The sequence below is a fragment of the Anas platyrhynchos genome, chromosome 1 (assembly GCF_047663525.1).
Source record: "Anas platyrhynchos isolate ZD024472 breed Pekin duck chromosome 1, IASCAAS_PekinDuck_T2T, whole genome shotgun sequence".
NCBI classification, from domain to species: domain Eukaryota; kingdom Metazoa; phylum Chordata; class Aves; order Anseriformes; family Anatidae; genus Anas; species Anas platyrhynchos.
In genome coordinates, this window is record NC_092587.1 from 26477593 (window position 1) to 26493589 (window position 15997).

Consider the following 15997-nt stretch of genomic DNA (forward strand, 5'->3'; position numbering starts at 1 on the left):
TGCCTACATGAAGAGCTTCAAATGTCATCCCCAACAGTACGTGCATGAAGAATTTTAAGGCACTGCGTGGGTGCAGCCTGTGAATAGGGAAGAAACTTTCCAACCAAAGAGACATTGCCAAAATTGTTCGCTACAGTATATTCTGCACTTTTCTCTGAAGCATACAGTACTGGGCTGATGAACCCGTGTGCTTGATTTATTGGAGTGCTCTCCATATTTTGAGGTTTCTTAGTTTTTCCTCTCTGTTGCTCTCTTTCACACAGTTCTATTGTTTGCTATTCCCATCTTAGTCAGAAAAAAAAGTACAGACTTTTATCAGCTTAATGGACAAATGTTAACAGTAATAACAGCACTCAGAGCATAAAGTATTACAATAATTCATTTTAATAACTTGTTTATTAGGTCATAACAACAACTATGAACATAAGTACCATTCAGCTCTTCTGCAGATACATGAACTTACTAACATCAAATCTTAACCAGAATCACGTATTCTTACAGGTGTCCCAGACACAACATTAACTTTATTAAGCAAAAGTTCATAAATAGTAAAAATGTCCTCTGTTTCACATTGCAGCGTTCCTCAAGCATGTATGTACAAGTCTGGAGTATCTTCTCCAAATCTATGTGTCATAAACTTCCTTAGCTGTTTTAACAACCATAGAGATGATTTTTTTGCCTGCAGCAAAGCCTTTTGTCCTTGAGCAATCTACAATTAGTATTGCTCTCAGCAGACATGAAAGTTTGTTTCTGAAATGAAAGTAGTGATGAAACACAGTACAATACTATCTGCTCGTAGTTTGCCTACACACTCTGGCCTCATTATAAATCTTTCTGTTATAACACTGTCTCCAAAGAACAACATATCTCCCTTATATCAGTTCTTTATCCACACTACCTCTCTTTGAAGATCTTAAAATGGTTGGCTTGAAGCAACAGAGATATTATACTTAGGGTGGAGTGTGTTTGCAGTCAGTTATCTTCCTTTTTAATATTTACACAGTATTTTAAGGTTGCTACAATTTATGAATCATGTACGTTGACATACGTTTTCTGAAATGTTCACAGTGCAGTATTTTGTGGCCTAACCAAACCTTGTAAATGTCATTAAAAATAAACTTTTTTTTTTTTTAATATAAAAATAGAATACTTTATGTGTTTACACCAACAAACCCAGTTCTATCCTATACTAAACAAGCTATACAGTAGTATGCACAGAATTCCACAGGAACAGAAATGACATGTGATGCTTGCCCTAAAGCTATAGTACTCCCCTCTAATGAATGAAAGTTTCATTTACTCTCTCTCTCTTCATTTTCTTTCTCTTGTTAAAATGTAGAAATAAAAGTAGGTATCATAATTCACTCAGTTGTGTGATCCAAGAAGAGGTTAGGGGGCCTAAAGCTGTTTTCTTCTTTTAATCAGTCTTCTAGCTTCTTAGGGCTGGCATGAAAAAATTTTCAACATGCCTGCTATGGCACAGTCTTCTTAGGTCAGGGCTGGCTGCAACACCTCCACTCTTTACTCACCTTTGGCAGCAGCTCCACCCAAGGGTAGGTGGCACACCTTCAGCTCCTTTGCTGTGTGACTCACCAGACAGCAGCTCCGTATAGTAGCCAGCCTGCCTGTCTCCTCTACCTCTCTAGAATAATGCAGCCCATGTTACTACATCCCAGGGATTATCCTGGCATTTAATATGGATGTCTTCAAGTTTTTAGTCTCTGAGAATAGTTACTTTACTGAAAGAGTTGGAGGCTTTGCATTTTTTTTCAGTGAGTGATCCGTCAATATAGGCTGTTGCTCAAGTGGTTGAACGTTGGAATAAAGTTGACACTAGGAATGCTTTAAGCTAGATGCTTTTCTGCTCATTTTATGTACCGTCTGACTACATAAGAGGACTGGCAAGGCTGACATGCTTATTTTACTGTGCACAAATTCTTTGATATTAATTTCTGCTGTTGAAGACATTTACCATGAAGCTGGCTCTATTGGCTGTTTATCTTCTAAGAAACCTAGTTAATATAGTGCAAAATTCCAAAGTTTGGACTGTGTGGGAGGAAAATATATTTTAAAACTCTTGTAAGTATCATTGTTTGTCTTAGCCTTTTGTGTGAAAACCATTTCTGCACTGCTCATTATCCTAAAGTACATGCAACAGTAATAGTCCTTCCAGCCTTACTGATTGGTATTCTACATTCTTCTTCATGGCATTAATGAGGAATCTTTGTTCTTGGGTCCGAGCACACATTAATGAGAACTAGTGAGAACTAGCTCTGGATGGTAGCAAACAATGTTTCCATTTGGTAAATTGATGCAGTTGTCCAAATACTTGGAAATTACTGTGATGGTTTACAGAATCCCATAGCCTTAAACAATACGATATCACGTCCTTGTACTAGTGCAACTTGGGCAACAACATAAACATGTGCAACAGTGTTCTCACAAAGACCGGGCAGTAAAAACTTGTGGACAAAAGGTTTCATTTTTTCGTTCATACAACTATGAATTGATTTTCCTCTATTTTAGACATACCCGTCATGTGTCTACATCCATGTCTGTATTGTCTTGTGATGATAAAAGAGAAGGATAGGGAGCAATGCACTTCACGTTGACGTAAGTAGCATTGACATGAACGTAGTGTTCCCCAATAAAAGTGGAGAAGATTGTTGATATTTTTGAAACAAGTTCAGAAAATGCTGGACGCATCTCAGGTTTTGGATGCCAACACTTCAGCATGACTTCATACCTGCCATTCAAATAAAATAAGTGTTCAGTTATGAAATTATGTAAAAAAGGAAAAACAAAACAAAACACACATTTTTTTTTCCCCCACAGTCTCAGTTGCTCTAACATCAGAATCAGCAGCAGTTGCAGAAGGTTTTGCAAACTACTTACAGTGGATCAGGGCAGTATTCAGGTTGTAGCAGCCTTCTTCCTTGCAATAAGTAAACAGTTATATCGAAAGAATTTACATCAGGATAAGGTGGTGCCCCTCTTGTCATAAGTTCCCATAACAACACCCCAAAGGACCACTAAGAAAACAAAGAAATAAATAATAAGTGATAGGGTTGGAGAGCTTTACATTCCAGTTTTAGAACATAGTTTGACAGATTTAAATATTCAAGTGCGTTGGTTTTCCTTTGAGAAGTTATTTTACTGCATTCAGCTTTCTTTTAAGTGGGCTAATAAATGCTGTAGGGACTTGAGGAGCCACTTAAATTAGAGCCAGAGAAACTCAACCAAATAAAAGAAAAGAAAAGCCTATAGGCCTACTTAGCTGGTATAAATTGGCAGACCTCTTTTGAGGTTAGTGGAGTGCTGCCAATTTACATGATCTGATGATCTGACTAAACCTGTGCAAATACATACTGAGGAGAGTATATGTGGTGAAAATTCTATGCATCACAGGCTAATTTGAATCTGGATTGAAAGGAGAGCTAAAATACAAAGTGATCCAGCCAACTAATGACTTCAGCTTATAATTTTTTCTTCATAAATGGACAGGTAATACTTGAGATTGCTGTAGGCAGTCAATAGCATTTATAAAGCAACTAAGGACTTTTTGAGAACTATTACATTCTAAGAGTGTCAAAGTTAACCTGCTGTTTTGTCAAGCTTTCCAGAGCCCCTCCTATAACAAGGTTCAGCTCCAACTTGGCTCCTGGGAATGTCCTTAGTTTCCCTTGGAGTGCGATTAAACTCCTAATTCTTTCCTGAGTAGTAACAGATAATTAGGTCAACATCTTGTTGCTTTGTGATTGGGACAAATGCCTTTTCTGGTTATAAAAACAGTCGCTTATTGTTACATGAACTAAAGTTAAATTCAAATAGAAGTTCTGGTTTGGAGTTACTCCATTCTTTAAATGCTAGAAGGCAATATGAGAGAAATTAATAGGTGATACAAATATGTTTGTACATTACCACATCTGACTTTGTTGTGAACTTCTGAGTTTGTAAACTTTCTAAAGCCATCCATTTCACTGGCAGTTTAGCTCCTGTTTTATTGTGCACACTGTAGTATTCTTTATCATAGACATCTCTAGCAAGACCAAAATCAGCAACCTTGACAGTGAATTTTTCATCCAACCTGGAGAATTGACAAAAAGTGTTATCTTCAGCTGAGCAGACAGTATTTACAATGATGGCAGATTATAAAGACTGACTTGCATTTTTGATACCGTGACTTTGGAAGGCAACATGTTGTCTTGGAACTATTAACTAATATTACAGTAAAACAAAAAGTGCAGCAAAGTATATTTGATACCCATTTAACAACAGTGAATGAACTTGGGAAATTACTGATACTGTTTTGATAATACAGTTCAAATTATAGGTCTTTTGAAACAATTGTTCCATAGAAAAAGATCTTTGCTAATAGCCTATACATCCTGTTTAAATGCTACATCATTTCTTCCACATCTGTTTCTTCTCCTGTATGCTTAGAAAACTCTCATTTGTATTTCCAAATCAAAGTATCACCTTTCCTATTCACTTTCATTTTGGATAAGGAAGGACATATCATTATCTCAGTGACTGCCCACATCTAATGATGTGGTCCTGTCACTAAGGACATGTTTGTTGTCTGTACTGAAATGGGTACTGGGAAAGAATGGTGGCATAAAGCAAATTCTGCTGGGGTTACAACTCAGCCATGCTGCAACATGTCCCTAGCTTTGGTCTTCCTAAGCTCAGTGTTTGTTCTGATAAGCAGCATCATTGACAGAAAAGAGCATGGGTGTTAGCATGCTTAAACCTATCCTTCATCATAAGTTTAGACCTAGCTACCGCAACCGCCTGTTTTGGTCTTTACAGACTCACACAACCACAGAATGGGTGAGGTTGGAAGGGACCTGTGAAGATCACCTAGTCCAAAACCTCTCCTCAAAGCAGGGTCAGCTGCTGCAGTTTGACCAGGATCATGTCCAGTTGGGCTTTGTATATCTCCAAGGATAGAGACTCCAAAACCTTTCCGGGTAGCCTGTGCATGTCTTCAACCAATCTCAGAGAAAAAGAGTTAGAAGAATCTGGCTCCAGCTTCTTTATGCCACCATATCAAATATTTACACATATGAATAATCCCCCCAAACACCATCCAAGCCTTCTCTTCTCCAGGCTAAACAATGCTACTGTTTTGGCTTTTCCATTTAACCTTTCCCTGTCTTGAACTTTATGAGGTTTCTGTTCGGCCAGTTCTCTGGCCTGTTGAGGTTCCTCTGAATGGCACACATTTTTTTTTTTTTTGTATTTATTGATATAATAACAAAACCAATACCAATGAATCATAGAATCATGGAATATCCCAATTTAGGAGGGACCCACAAGGATTACCAAGTCCAGCTCCTGAAGGGAGTAGGAGGGAACCCTTATGGGTTGTTGGGAGGGCACTTTATGACATAGCTGCTTCCTGCACTTCTTCTAGGATAGTGGAATAGATTCAATAGTCCATGGGGACTATATTTGCATCCTGTTTTTCTTTCTGATGGATATCACCCTTGTAACAGGGGCTGTGCTTCTGAGCACATTTTCCTCTCATGTGGTAGCAGCTATCCAGTCTCTGAAGTACGGAGCCATATAAAAGCAGCCATTCAGTAGTCAATATGAGATATCCTGATAGCTGATAGCTGATAGTTGTTACTTTTTCCTGCAAGGAAGAGACAGTATGTGAGAGGGAAGTGTCCTGTTGCTACTCCTTGGACTTAGTTGAGATGAAACAGGACTCTTATTCAGTAACCCCATTTGTTCTTTGTTCTTAGGAAACCTGAAAATCATGTTGGTTGCTATTTTTTTGCTCCCTAGAAAAAAAAAACAACAGCAGCTGCAAGGAAATTTTCTTTTCCAGAAGCTGTTCAACTGCGTGTGTGCACACTTTGAAAAAGCATAAGAAGCCTAATGTTGCGAGTGAAAAACCTTTTTGCAGTCAGAGTTCCAAATTATCATGTTAAAAATAAACTCCATCATTTAGTACTGTATCTCATTAGTTCACAACATAGGTGATGAATCAGCATAATACTCTTTGCAACTGCTGTATCAGTTAGTCTTTTTGTGAACTGAACTGTCTGGCTACCCAGAGACTAGTAAGATTCTTTGCATACTCTTATTTTTTAATTTAAATTTGTGTGCACAGTTGAGACAAAGTAAACTCATACTTATGTAATGAAAAATTACTGTCAAGAAGTCTCACCATTGTTTCTTTGTGTTCCTGTTTTTCTCACAAAGTTCCCTACTGCTAGGCGCGGCAGCAGAGACGTGCTGCTTCTGAAGAGGTTGGGTGGAAGCACAGCAAGTTGAGACAACAGCAGTTTAACTTCCCTAAGGAGATGCCTTTTAAATTCTCTAACCAATGGTTTTGAGAGACTCCACTTTCACCTCAGCTTTTCTTATTTCCCACACTCAAAAAAGCTTATGTGCAACAAGTGAGCCTTTAGCAAGCTGAGTAGCTCATCAGCATGCAAGACAAACATCAGTGTAATTGTGGAACAATGAAAAAACTCCGGTTTGACTAAAAAAGAAGATCCTGGAAACTATTATTTACCTCATCTCACTGTTTGTATCACACAAAAGAGTGTGATAATGTAGCTAGAAATAGATGTTTATACTTACATACAGTTTCTTGCTGCCAAGTCTCTGTGCACAAACTTTTTGCTTGCAAGGTATTTCATCCCTTTTGCAACCTGAAGGCCAAATCCAATTAAATCTTTTACCGTTGGGTTCTGTAAAATATAAACATTCATGATATAATGAATGCAGAAACCCAAAGAGCAGGCTTTTTTTTTTTTTTTCTGTAACTTTCAGTTTTTGACTTGCCTATCTTGTCAACAGAATGATTGAGACAAGTTGGTGCTCATAGTAAAACTGGCCTAAGTTCAGTCAGGTTCTTACATCCAGTGAGGAAACACTTGAAGAAATCAACAGAACTGAAAGACTCCAGAAGAGTGGAGTTTGCAGCATAAGCAGCATTACCGCATTACCTGGGCTGGGAAGCTGAACAATTTTCTGAAACTTCAACATCACAGCTGATATACAGAATTTACATTTGTGAACTTAGAGCATGTAACTCAGTAGAAGTTGCTAACTGTGAACTTGCAGTTCATCAGCTGGAAATGGCCAGAAAGGAAGGCAAAATATTTGGGACAAAATAAGTGCAAGCTATCATCAGTATGATGCCATGGAAAAGGCGAACGAGACCTTAGCAGTTTCCAGGGAAAGACTGGTAATCCTGCTGGTCTACAGCACACTGGTGAGACCTTACAGAAAATGTTAAATATAGAAATAAATATAAAAATAAACCTGTAATTCTTTTATCCAACAACATGACCTGTTATGTAACAGTAAGGTCCAACAGATTATTGCTGTGTTGACATTGTTCCATATCCTTTCCTTCTGTGCAACAATCCTGTTCTACTGTGGTTATTTTTCTATTTATTTCAGGGAGCCCCATGACACTATGCACAGATAAGGTCTCTGGTGCTTGCAGAATGAAATAAGCTCAAAAGGGAAGAGGTACCTACCTTAGAAAGCTTAACGCCACCAACAATTTTTCAAAATATTTTTTTTTTTTTTTTAAATAAATTATTGGCTATTGTTGATTGTTATCAATGGCAAAATCCTGTTGGCTCAGAAGTTATTTTATAGTGCCCTACCATTGCAAAATGAGCGAAGAGTACAGTATAAAGTGTACCTGTAGTCTCATACTTGAGAGAAAAAAGTGAGGCTTGTATGAGAAATCTGTAGCCTTTCAATGAAAATTAAGAAAATCTCTGATGAGAAAGTAGTTTGTATAACAATTAAAAAATAACAATTACTGGTTTAATCTTTTAAGATAAGAATTAAAAATATTGATAACAGGACTGTGACACTCTCTAGCAGGATGTGAAGATCCCTTACCTAGGAGCTGGAAGTGCAGATGGTGACAACTGGCACAGCTGTTACTGAAGTCAACGGAGATATGCCACTTTAAACCAGCAGATGGTTGGGCCCCTTGACTTAAATCTCATAACCACATTTGTTTATAAAAAGGCTTATGGATGGGAAATGAGAAATACTTATTGCTGATAATTTCTGGGAAACATTGTAGAAGGGAATTCGAGGGGGAAGGGAAGGAGTGGCAGTGCTGTGGTTGGGCTCGGTGCCAGCCTAGGCAAGTGCCAAAGGTTAAGGTGTAACAACAGCAGCAAGCTATATACGTAATGTAATTATCAGAGTTTATAACATGTGGTGTCGGAGCAGGGTGCGGCTAGACTTGCATTATTGTTTCATTGACCTCACCGCGTACTTACATGAGTCTCGTTCCTAATGAAGTTTCGAAGGTCTCCGTGTTTCATGTATGGAAGGACGACTAAGGGGGATCCTTCATTAGGCAAACAGATTCCCAGGAGCGACAGAACATTGGGATGAGTGAAATCTTTCATGATTATTCCTTCTTTCAGAAACTGAGCTACTTCTTCCAGGTCTGTAATCCCTGAGAAATCCAGTAATAAAATTAAACAAATATAAAAAAAAACAAAACATATTGAACTATGGTTCATTTCTGTACAGCATGTCTTTGCACAACTGAAACTGATAATGAGAAGCTACAAATGTGCTCCTCACCTCCCACATTACAACTAGGCTATGTGCATAGTTTTTCTGACAGTGACCAAATGCACTATTTTTAATTATTTTTTTATTATTTTAAAATTCATTTTAATTACATTTCTCTTCGTCTTCTTGGTATGAATGGAATAACAACACTTGAATAAAGCCTTTAATAAATTTTGTTACAGTCTCTTCTTGTTTTTCTGGCAGCTTTGCCTGCTGCTTAGCAATTTAATTTCCAAAAGCAAATCTTAAATAGTCAGTAGGATAAAAAATGATACCATCTTTCCCTTATTTATATGTCCTGTTATTTATAGAAAGAATGTAATGAACATTTCATTTGATGAACAAGTATATACCAATCTTATATACCATATACTTTAGATACCTTGTGGTATCTAAAGTCATTGGAGTTGCTCCATTGATAAATTTGATCCAGCTGCAGCTAAAAATTTTTATTTGTGAAAGTGCACTTCACTGTAATTGATTAGTTCTCTTCAGTTTTCTTTGGAATTGAGGTAATATCTCACTATAAAACAGTTAACTCACTATTCAGTGACTTCACAGCACAGTGAATTTTCCTGCCATCGTTATCCAGCAACGTCCCATGGTACACACACCCAAAATGTCCTGTGTAAAAAATGAAAAAGATTAGCTTTAATAAGTAAAATTAACTTTCTGTTATTTTCCACTGGATAGCAATTATGCTTTAAGAAAGCAATCACACTCCATTTCTGTCCAATTCCCAACACTTGTAATGTGCACTTCAGAACTAACACATAAAACTGTCATTACATAAAATGAAAACTCTATTTGCAGCATAATTGATATTTCTTTACCTAGATGAAGTATATAAATAATGACAAGGCTGGCGCCACAACTGCTTCTTATTCTTGCAATGACTATGCACACAAAAACCATGTCAGCCCATTGCTACCATACTCTCCTGTTGGAATTATGGATAAGGGTACTGGAAGGTACAAGGCAGCAGCAGTTAGAAGGAGCTGATGTGCCCAACTGCATCAGTTGTTCCCAGTGGTTTGTTATCCCATGCTAACTGGTCCAGCAAATTGTACAGCCTCAACGCATCTTCAGTTGTAATTTGAATAAGGAGGCACTGTGGGCTTACTATCTTTCAGATCTTACTATTTTATAGAAAATGTTGAGTGTTATCAGTGGTGAGTTGGCTATTAAAGGTTTGGAAGTTGCTCTACTGATCACAGATTAACCACGTCACTGGGAGGTAGTCTATGGTTTCTGTCACGGCCTAGTTCTTGATGCAAAGTATCACTGAAAAATGATGAGCCCAAATTGCCTTCCTGCTGACAGTCTAAACAGTGAAATAATCTGGAAGGGACACATAATGCCTTCCTGAACCTGTTCTTTACTGTCAAAAAAATGGGGTAGTGTGAAGACTGGGGAGCCCTAATATGAGAAGTGAGCTTGACCTGTTTGAAAAACACAGAGAACTTCGAGTTCAAGGCACATGCACTAATTCAACCAGATCAAATTATGTACATTCAATGGTGAATTTCCTTCACAGGTGTACTACTTAGTAGGCACTTTTAAAATATTAATATTTTCAGTTAGAAAGTAAAATAAGTTTTGTTGTTGTTTGTTCATTTTTTTTTAGTTTTTAGTTTTTGTCAGGTGTGAGCTCTGCAGAGACCACAAGACTATTTGAATAATACTGCTAGGTTCCAGTCATAAGCCCTGGCCAGAGCCTTGTTGGCTTTGATTTTGGCTTGGGGTAAAATTAATGCAAAGTTTGTTTTATAAAAGCAACTCAAATCCCACCAGACAAAGATCATTAGGAGCCCGGGCACAAATCCTAAAGCTTAGATTGGGTGTGTCTGAAATATTTTTGGGCTTGGCCCATTTCTCGTTATGGAGGTGAAAATTAAAAAAGGCTTAATTTATTTGTTGTCATTCCTGATATTTAAAATATCAGGAATCAGCATTTAAAAATGGGAAATTACTTGGCCTTCTTTGAAACAAAAATAAAAAGCAAAAGGCCCACCCTTACTTTGGGGATGATGAAGTGTAATACATGGAAGGGAAACACATTGACTGTGTCTGACTTCTGGCTATTTTCCTGCAGAAGAGACATTAGGAATATCATATGTAGCTATTTTTTATCAGGATTCTGATACTCAATGGGAGACCTCTTATGCATGATCTGAAGAAGTACTGAAAATCCAGTTTCCACTTGGGTTACTAGTATGTACTCAATAGTATGGATTTTAATAAATACCACTAACAGAAATACTGACTCGGAACTGGGAGAGAACCCACTTAAGAAGTTGAAGAGGAATAGGGGTGACTGGAAAAATTCAGAACAAATAGGAGACTTACTCTATCAGGGACAAAAATAAAGGGATGGGAATCAAGAGCTACAGAGATCTGCTCTTGGGATGAAAGAGGAATGAAGGGGAAGAGAGAGCCTTCAACAGGAGGAAAGAGTGAACTCTTCAGAGCTGGGGGAAACTCATGAAGGACAAATGGGTGTGTGCATTCACCTGATCCATGGGGACTTTTACTGAATACATTTAGTCACTGTGGGGATTTCAGTGTCATACAGCAATCCTGCCAGTTTTCAGGGTAGGAGTTTAGGACTCACTAGTGGTTCCTCCTTAGCATCTCCTGCTATTTAGGTGTTTGCCTTCAGCTTGTGCAATGCTCTGCTGTAGCCTCACTCCTGCTTTGCAGCCTCATGGATCAGACTAAGATTTTTGGTGGCCTGGAAGAGGATAAGGGTGAGGCAGCTGAGCGGGATCAGCAAATCTCTTGAGTTCAAAGGAGTCTCATTAAATGTCAGACTCCTTCCCTTTTCTGCTGTCTTCTTCAACTCATCGCACAACCCCTCATCTGACTTCAAAGGAGAACCTCTTTGGTTCTCCCCTTAATTCAGTGCATGGGATGCAGTTCTGTAAGAGGTATAAGGCCTGAAAAACCTCCATATAGATACCTTGTTCAGAATGTTTTACAATGAATGGATATGCAAAAAGAACACCAGACTGCAAGGCAAAAGTCACAGTACCTACCTCTTCCTATTACTTCACTGAAATGCACGATCAGGCTGTCAGCACCAATAACCACATGCTGGACTTCTTTGACCAGGTCAGGATTTAAGGCACTGATATCAATGTGGACGTTGGTTTGAAGAAGTGGACTGGCTAAATCTGAATCCCCACTGGACAGAATTGGGGAGAGGTCAGAGTGAGGATACTGGGCAGGTCTGCACGATCCATTCTGAGACATGCTTGGAAACTGATCTGCAAGATGAACAAAACACGAACTGTTATAATCCTTTTAGGCTTCTCCTCAGAAAATGAAGAACTTTGTTTCATTGGTGAGCTAGGGTTTGAGTTTATTGGTTTGGAAGTAGCTTAGATTTGCAAAAGTTTTGCTCACAAAGGGAAAATGAAAATATGCATTGCTAGTCTGCCAAACTCCAGGAAAACCATGTCACTAAAAACTTAACCTTGTCTCAACTTTACTTAAAAATAAATAAGTAAATAAATAAAGTAAATTTGAAAGTAAATGGAAAAACTTCCACTTTTCTGAGGGATCAAATGAGGTCTTGTCACTTCTTGCCAAGTGTAGTTTATGGCATTTCTAGTAATTGGGAGTAACAAGAGTAAAATGGAAAAATGACAATAATATGGGAGAAGGAAGTAGTGAACAATTAAAAACATGAAACCTTGTATTACTGTCATGTTCTAATTTGGTAGGTAGCTCTACTTTTCATGAAGGTTTCCAAACTGCTGGTGACTAGCTATATTTATCCAATGGTAAATATTCAACCAGGGAAATGCCTAGAGGTGATTCATATCCTGTAACTACTGAAGATAATACAGTTGGTGCTACTCATGAAAATAACATGAGCCAGCTGATTTAAAAGAGCAGAAATTAAAATGCTTCAGTCAAGCAAGGAGCATTTATTTGAGATAATTATTTTTGTCAATATCATGTTCATGTATGTTAATTTGCTTTTGTTTAAATGATTTTTCATGGCATTTTAAGTGATAGAATCAAGGAACCAAGTTTAATTTACACCAATTTTGGTCTGGAATGATTCCAGTGGAGTCTGTGAGCAGGAATCAGCCCAAGGTCAAGAAGGAAAAAAGGGAATAAATTTGACAACAGAAATTATCAGTTACCTTATTGCACAGACATATTTTATATATTTATGTATAAAACCTGAGAGATTTTCACATATTATTATCACACTAGGTGCAGAGAAAGTCTCAGTGTTGCTTTACCTAGAAGCAAAAATAAAAACTATTCCATTTACAAAACCATGTTTATATCACGAAAAGCAGGTATCTATTTAACATGAATGATAAAATTAGCTAAAATTATGAAATCATTTTTATAGCTGCTACATGTAAGGGTCCATATTTTCTAATGTTCCTGTCATTTTATTATTTTACAGTAATTGAAATGAACGTTCCTATGGCAATATTCTGTGAACAAACCTCCTTCTTTGGGGTGTTCTCTGCAGTGCTTTGCCAGTGAATAGTGGCCCCAGGATCATTGATGATTTACCTCCCAACAAATATCTTTCCACAGTTTTGTCCCTTGTACCTCTTTCCCTTCTGAACACTGACACAGGCTTTCCTTTCCTTCAGGAATCTTTCAGTTAAGAAGCTTCCTGTGCCAGCTGATGGCAACAATTAAAGAATCATAGAGGAAGCTGGGAACTGGCCCGGCTCTCAGACAGCTCCATGGTTGGGAATTACAAAGGTAGAATACGGATTTGGAGTGATTTCTATTAAGATACATAGAGCAGTCTTCTACCTGGAATAGTACAATAGAGTGCCTACACAAAGACTAATACACATCTGTGGTATCTCAAATATCTTAGTATGGTAACTCCTAATAGTTAAGGACTGTCTAGTGGTAATCAATATCACGGGTTCCACACATATTAAACATATTCATATTCATGCATCCTCTGCACCTCAATCTTTGGAAGCACTATAGAAAATCAGTTCAAATAGTAAACCTGCGAATAGTAAACCATGTTAGTCCCTATACAACAAAGACACAGGCAAACCAGATCAAAAATAGAAATTGAGATATTAGTCAAAATAGCTATAACCTGAAGACAGATGAAAAGCAAGATGTATAAAATTTCATTATCTGTATGGATTTACAGTAGAGATGTACCTTCCAGAAAAGTTGATCTGTAATCTACAGATTCACTTGAGACCATTTCCGTTGTTGGACTTACACTCCTTGCGCTCACCAGCCTGTCCAGATGAGGAGTGTGAACTCTGCCATCATAGCGCACTAGATCGCTTCCCAGATCTGAAAGGGGAGGAGAAAGAAATATTGGAAAACCCGCATGTTTACTGTATGGCAACTTTCATTTAGGTATATTTAAATTTAGATGTTCTGCTCTGCTGGGAAGAGGGTCAGGTTGTTGTGGAGGCAATGATGGGCAGGATCTGAACTTCAGCTATTTCGGTAATACGAGAATTGCTGTAACTTGTATTAAAGCCCCATTGTTGGCCATGCTGAAAGATCCAAAGGAGCTTTGAAGCCTCTGGGGCCAGCCTCGTGACCTGACCGTGATACCACATCAGGTACCTGGTTATATAGTAGGTCCCTCTTCCTTCCCATTTGCATAGCACAGTATTTCCTATTGGAAGGAAACTCAGACACATGGGACAGAAAGGAGGCACAGTTTGATCAAGTTCCTGATTTAGGTGAACAGGACACCAGGACACTGCAGTGCTCTGTCTTGCACAACCTAGGCACAGCCTGAAGAACTACAAGGCCATTGGATGAAGCTGAAATACACCTGGTTGTAAGTGTGTCATTTACTTGTCTCCTCTTCTAAGGATGACAGAGAAGTTACTAAGTTTCCCTAATAGCTTAGAATTTCCCTGAAATCCTTCCGTAGGCATAGCATGGCCCTTCACCCAGCTCAGGCAATAGCCAAGAGCTGAAATGCAACTGAACGTCGGACTAGATTGTGAAAGTTTGGTGACAGGTTACAGAAGGGCACTGTGTGGCACTTAAGCAGATCATAAACTGAAGTATACTTAAAATCTAAGATATAAAAACTAAATTATTTGATGGAATTGACTATGATGGACCTTTAATTTGTTTGTTCTTCCTTCTCCAGAAAAAAAATACCAAAATGATAAAAATTAAAACTGATGTTGAAACAACTCCAGCAATTAGTCCTGTGAAATTCTGATCTTGCTTGATGAGCACTTTTCCAATAACTGTTGACAAAACTTCTTGCTTCCACTGAAAAAGAAAAACAAAGAAAAAAAATGTAGATAGTGTGATGATATTAAAAGACAAGAAAGAAGTAGATTATTATTACTGAAGTAAAGATGATACGTCCCATAAGAATTAAATCTTGACTTGATGATGCTCTACTGAGATAAGATACTGGGAGTGAAGAAATTATTATATTATGAAAAATATTAAAAAAATATATTATTAGATTTGAAATCAGTTCTACATTTTTATGATTCATTATGTGCTTTCAAGAGGGACATGGCTGTGAATGTGCTACACCACACAAATGGCACACGCACTCTGGATAACAGGATCCCACTGCTGCCAGATGCTGATTCAAAATCCTAAATTCACACCTTTGCTCAAATGGTGCAGGGAAGTGAATGGGTCTGTGGATACATGGCCTGAGATGTACAATGTCAGAAAAAAGCCCAAATGTCTTTGATATATGTCCTTCTGGCATAACCACTCTGTAACATCATACTCTCTTTCTGTTGACAGTGTGCCTGCATTTTAGTTCCCAAGGTCACATGAGCCTGTCCCTTGCCAGCTTCTAACTTGTTGACAGTTTAAAGAAACAAAACAAAACAAAAAAACAACCCCCAAAATCAACAACCGAACAAACACCGAGCAGCTAACAGGGAAAAACTGTTTTAAATCACACGGCACTAGCTCAGTCAGTTGGAATGTATTTGGCCATCTTTTCTCTTCCTCCCGTGGAATTCATTCCTCTGGGTACTGTAATGATGGATTTGCCCGTCAAAAGAGCAAATTTTCTTCTTCGCTGGGCAGACTTCAATTTCTGAGGCTCCTTGCCAGTAAACAAGCAGAAACCTTATTTAACCCCTTTATGCTGTATCCTTTTCTACATATGGAATACGTCACACATATCTCTTTCCTAGAGGTTATGGCCTACTGTCACGTTGTAGAATAGACTGAATGAAGTTGAATAGGTAAAAATACACATAGGTGCAGAATGTTAAATATGCACAAATATTGTATGAAACAAGGCATTTACAAATATGAGAAACAGATTTGCCAAAAGGGGAGCTCATTCTGAAGTTGCCAAGAAACTGGATTTGTACTTTTCAAAGCAAATTCATATTAAAATAAGTTGAAAGTTAATAGTTGCTGTATTAATAAAATAATTTAATGATTA

General features: G+C 37.9%; 1 protein-coding gene across 4 annotated transcripts in view; it reads right to left on the bottom strand.

Annotated features, from left to right (window-relative positions):
- Positions 1-361: 361 nt before the first annotated feature.
- MET (MET proto-oncogene, receptor tyrosine kinase) overlaps positions 362-15997 on the bottom strand; it is a 158090-nt gene continuing 142454 nt past the window's right edge. For all 4 annotated transcript variants that reach the window (XM_038173479.2, XM_027457674.3, XM_027457666.3 and 1 more), the window contains 9 exons: positions 14685-14841; positions 13750-13890; positions 11619-11849; positions 9124-9204; positions 8277-8458; positions 6601-6710; positions 3922-4087; positions 2896-3032; positions 362-2746 (listed from right to left, as the gene is read on the bottom strand). In XM_038173479.2, coding sequence (XP_038029407.1) covers positions 2536-2746; positions 2896-3032; positions 3922-4087; positions 6601-6710; positions 8277-8458; positions 9124-9204; positions 11619-11849; positions 13750-13890; positions 14685-14841 — 1416 coding nt within the window. In that variant the 3' untranslated portion in view covers positions 362-2535. The remainder of the gene's footprint in view (positions 2747-2895; positions 3033-3921; positions 4088-6600; positions 6711-8276; positions 8459-9123; positions 9205-11618; positions 11850-13749; positions 13891-14684; positions 14842-15997) is intronic.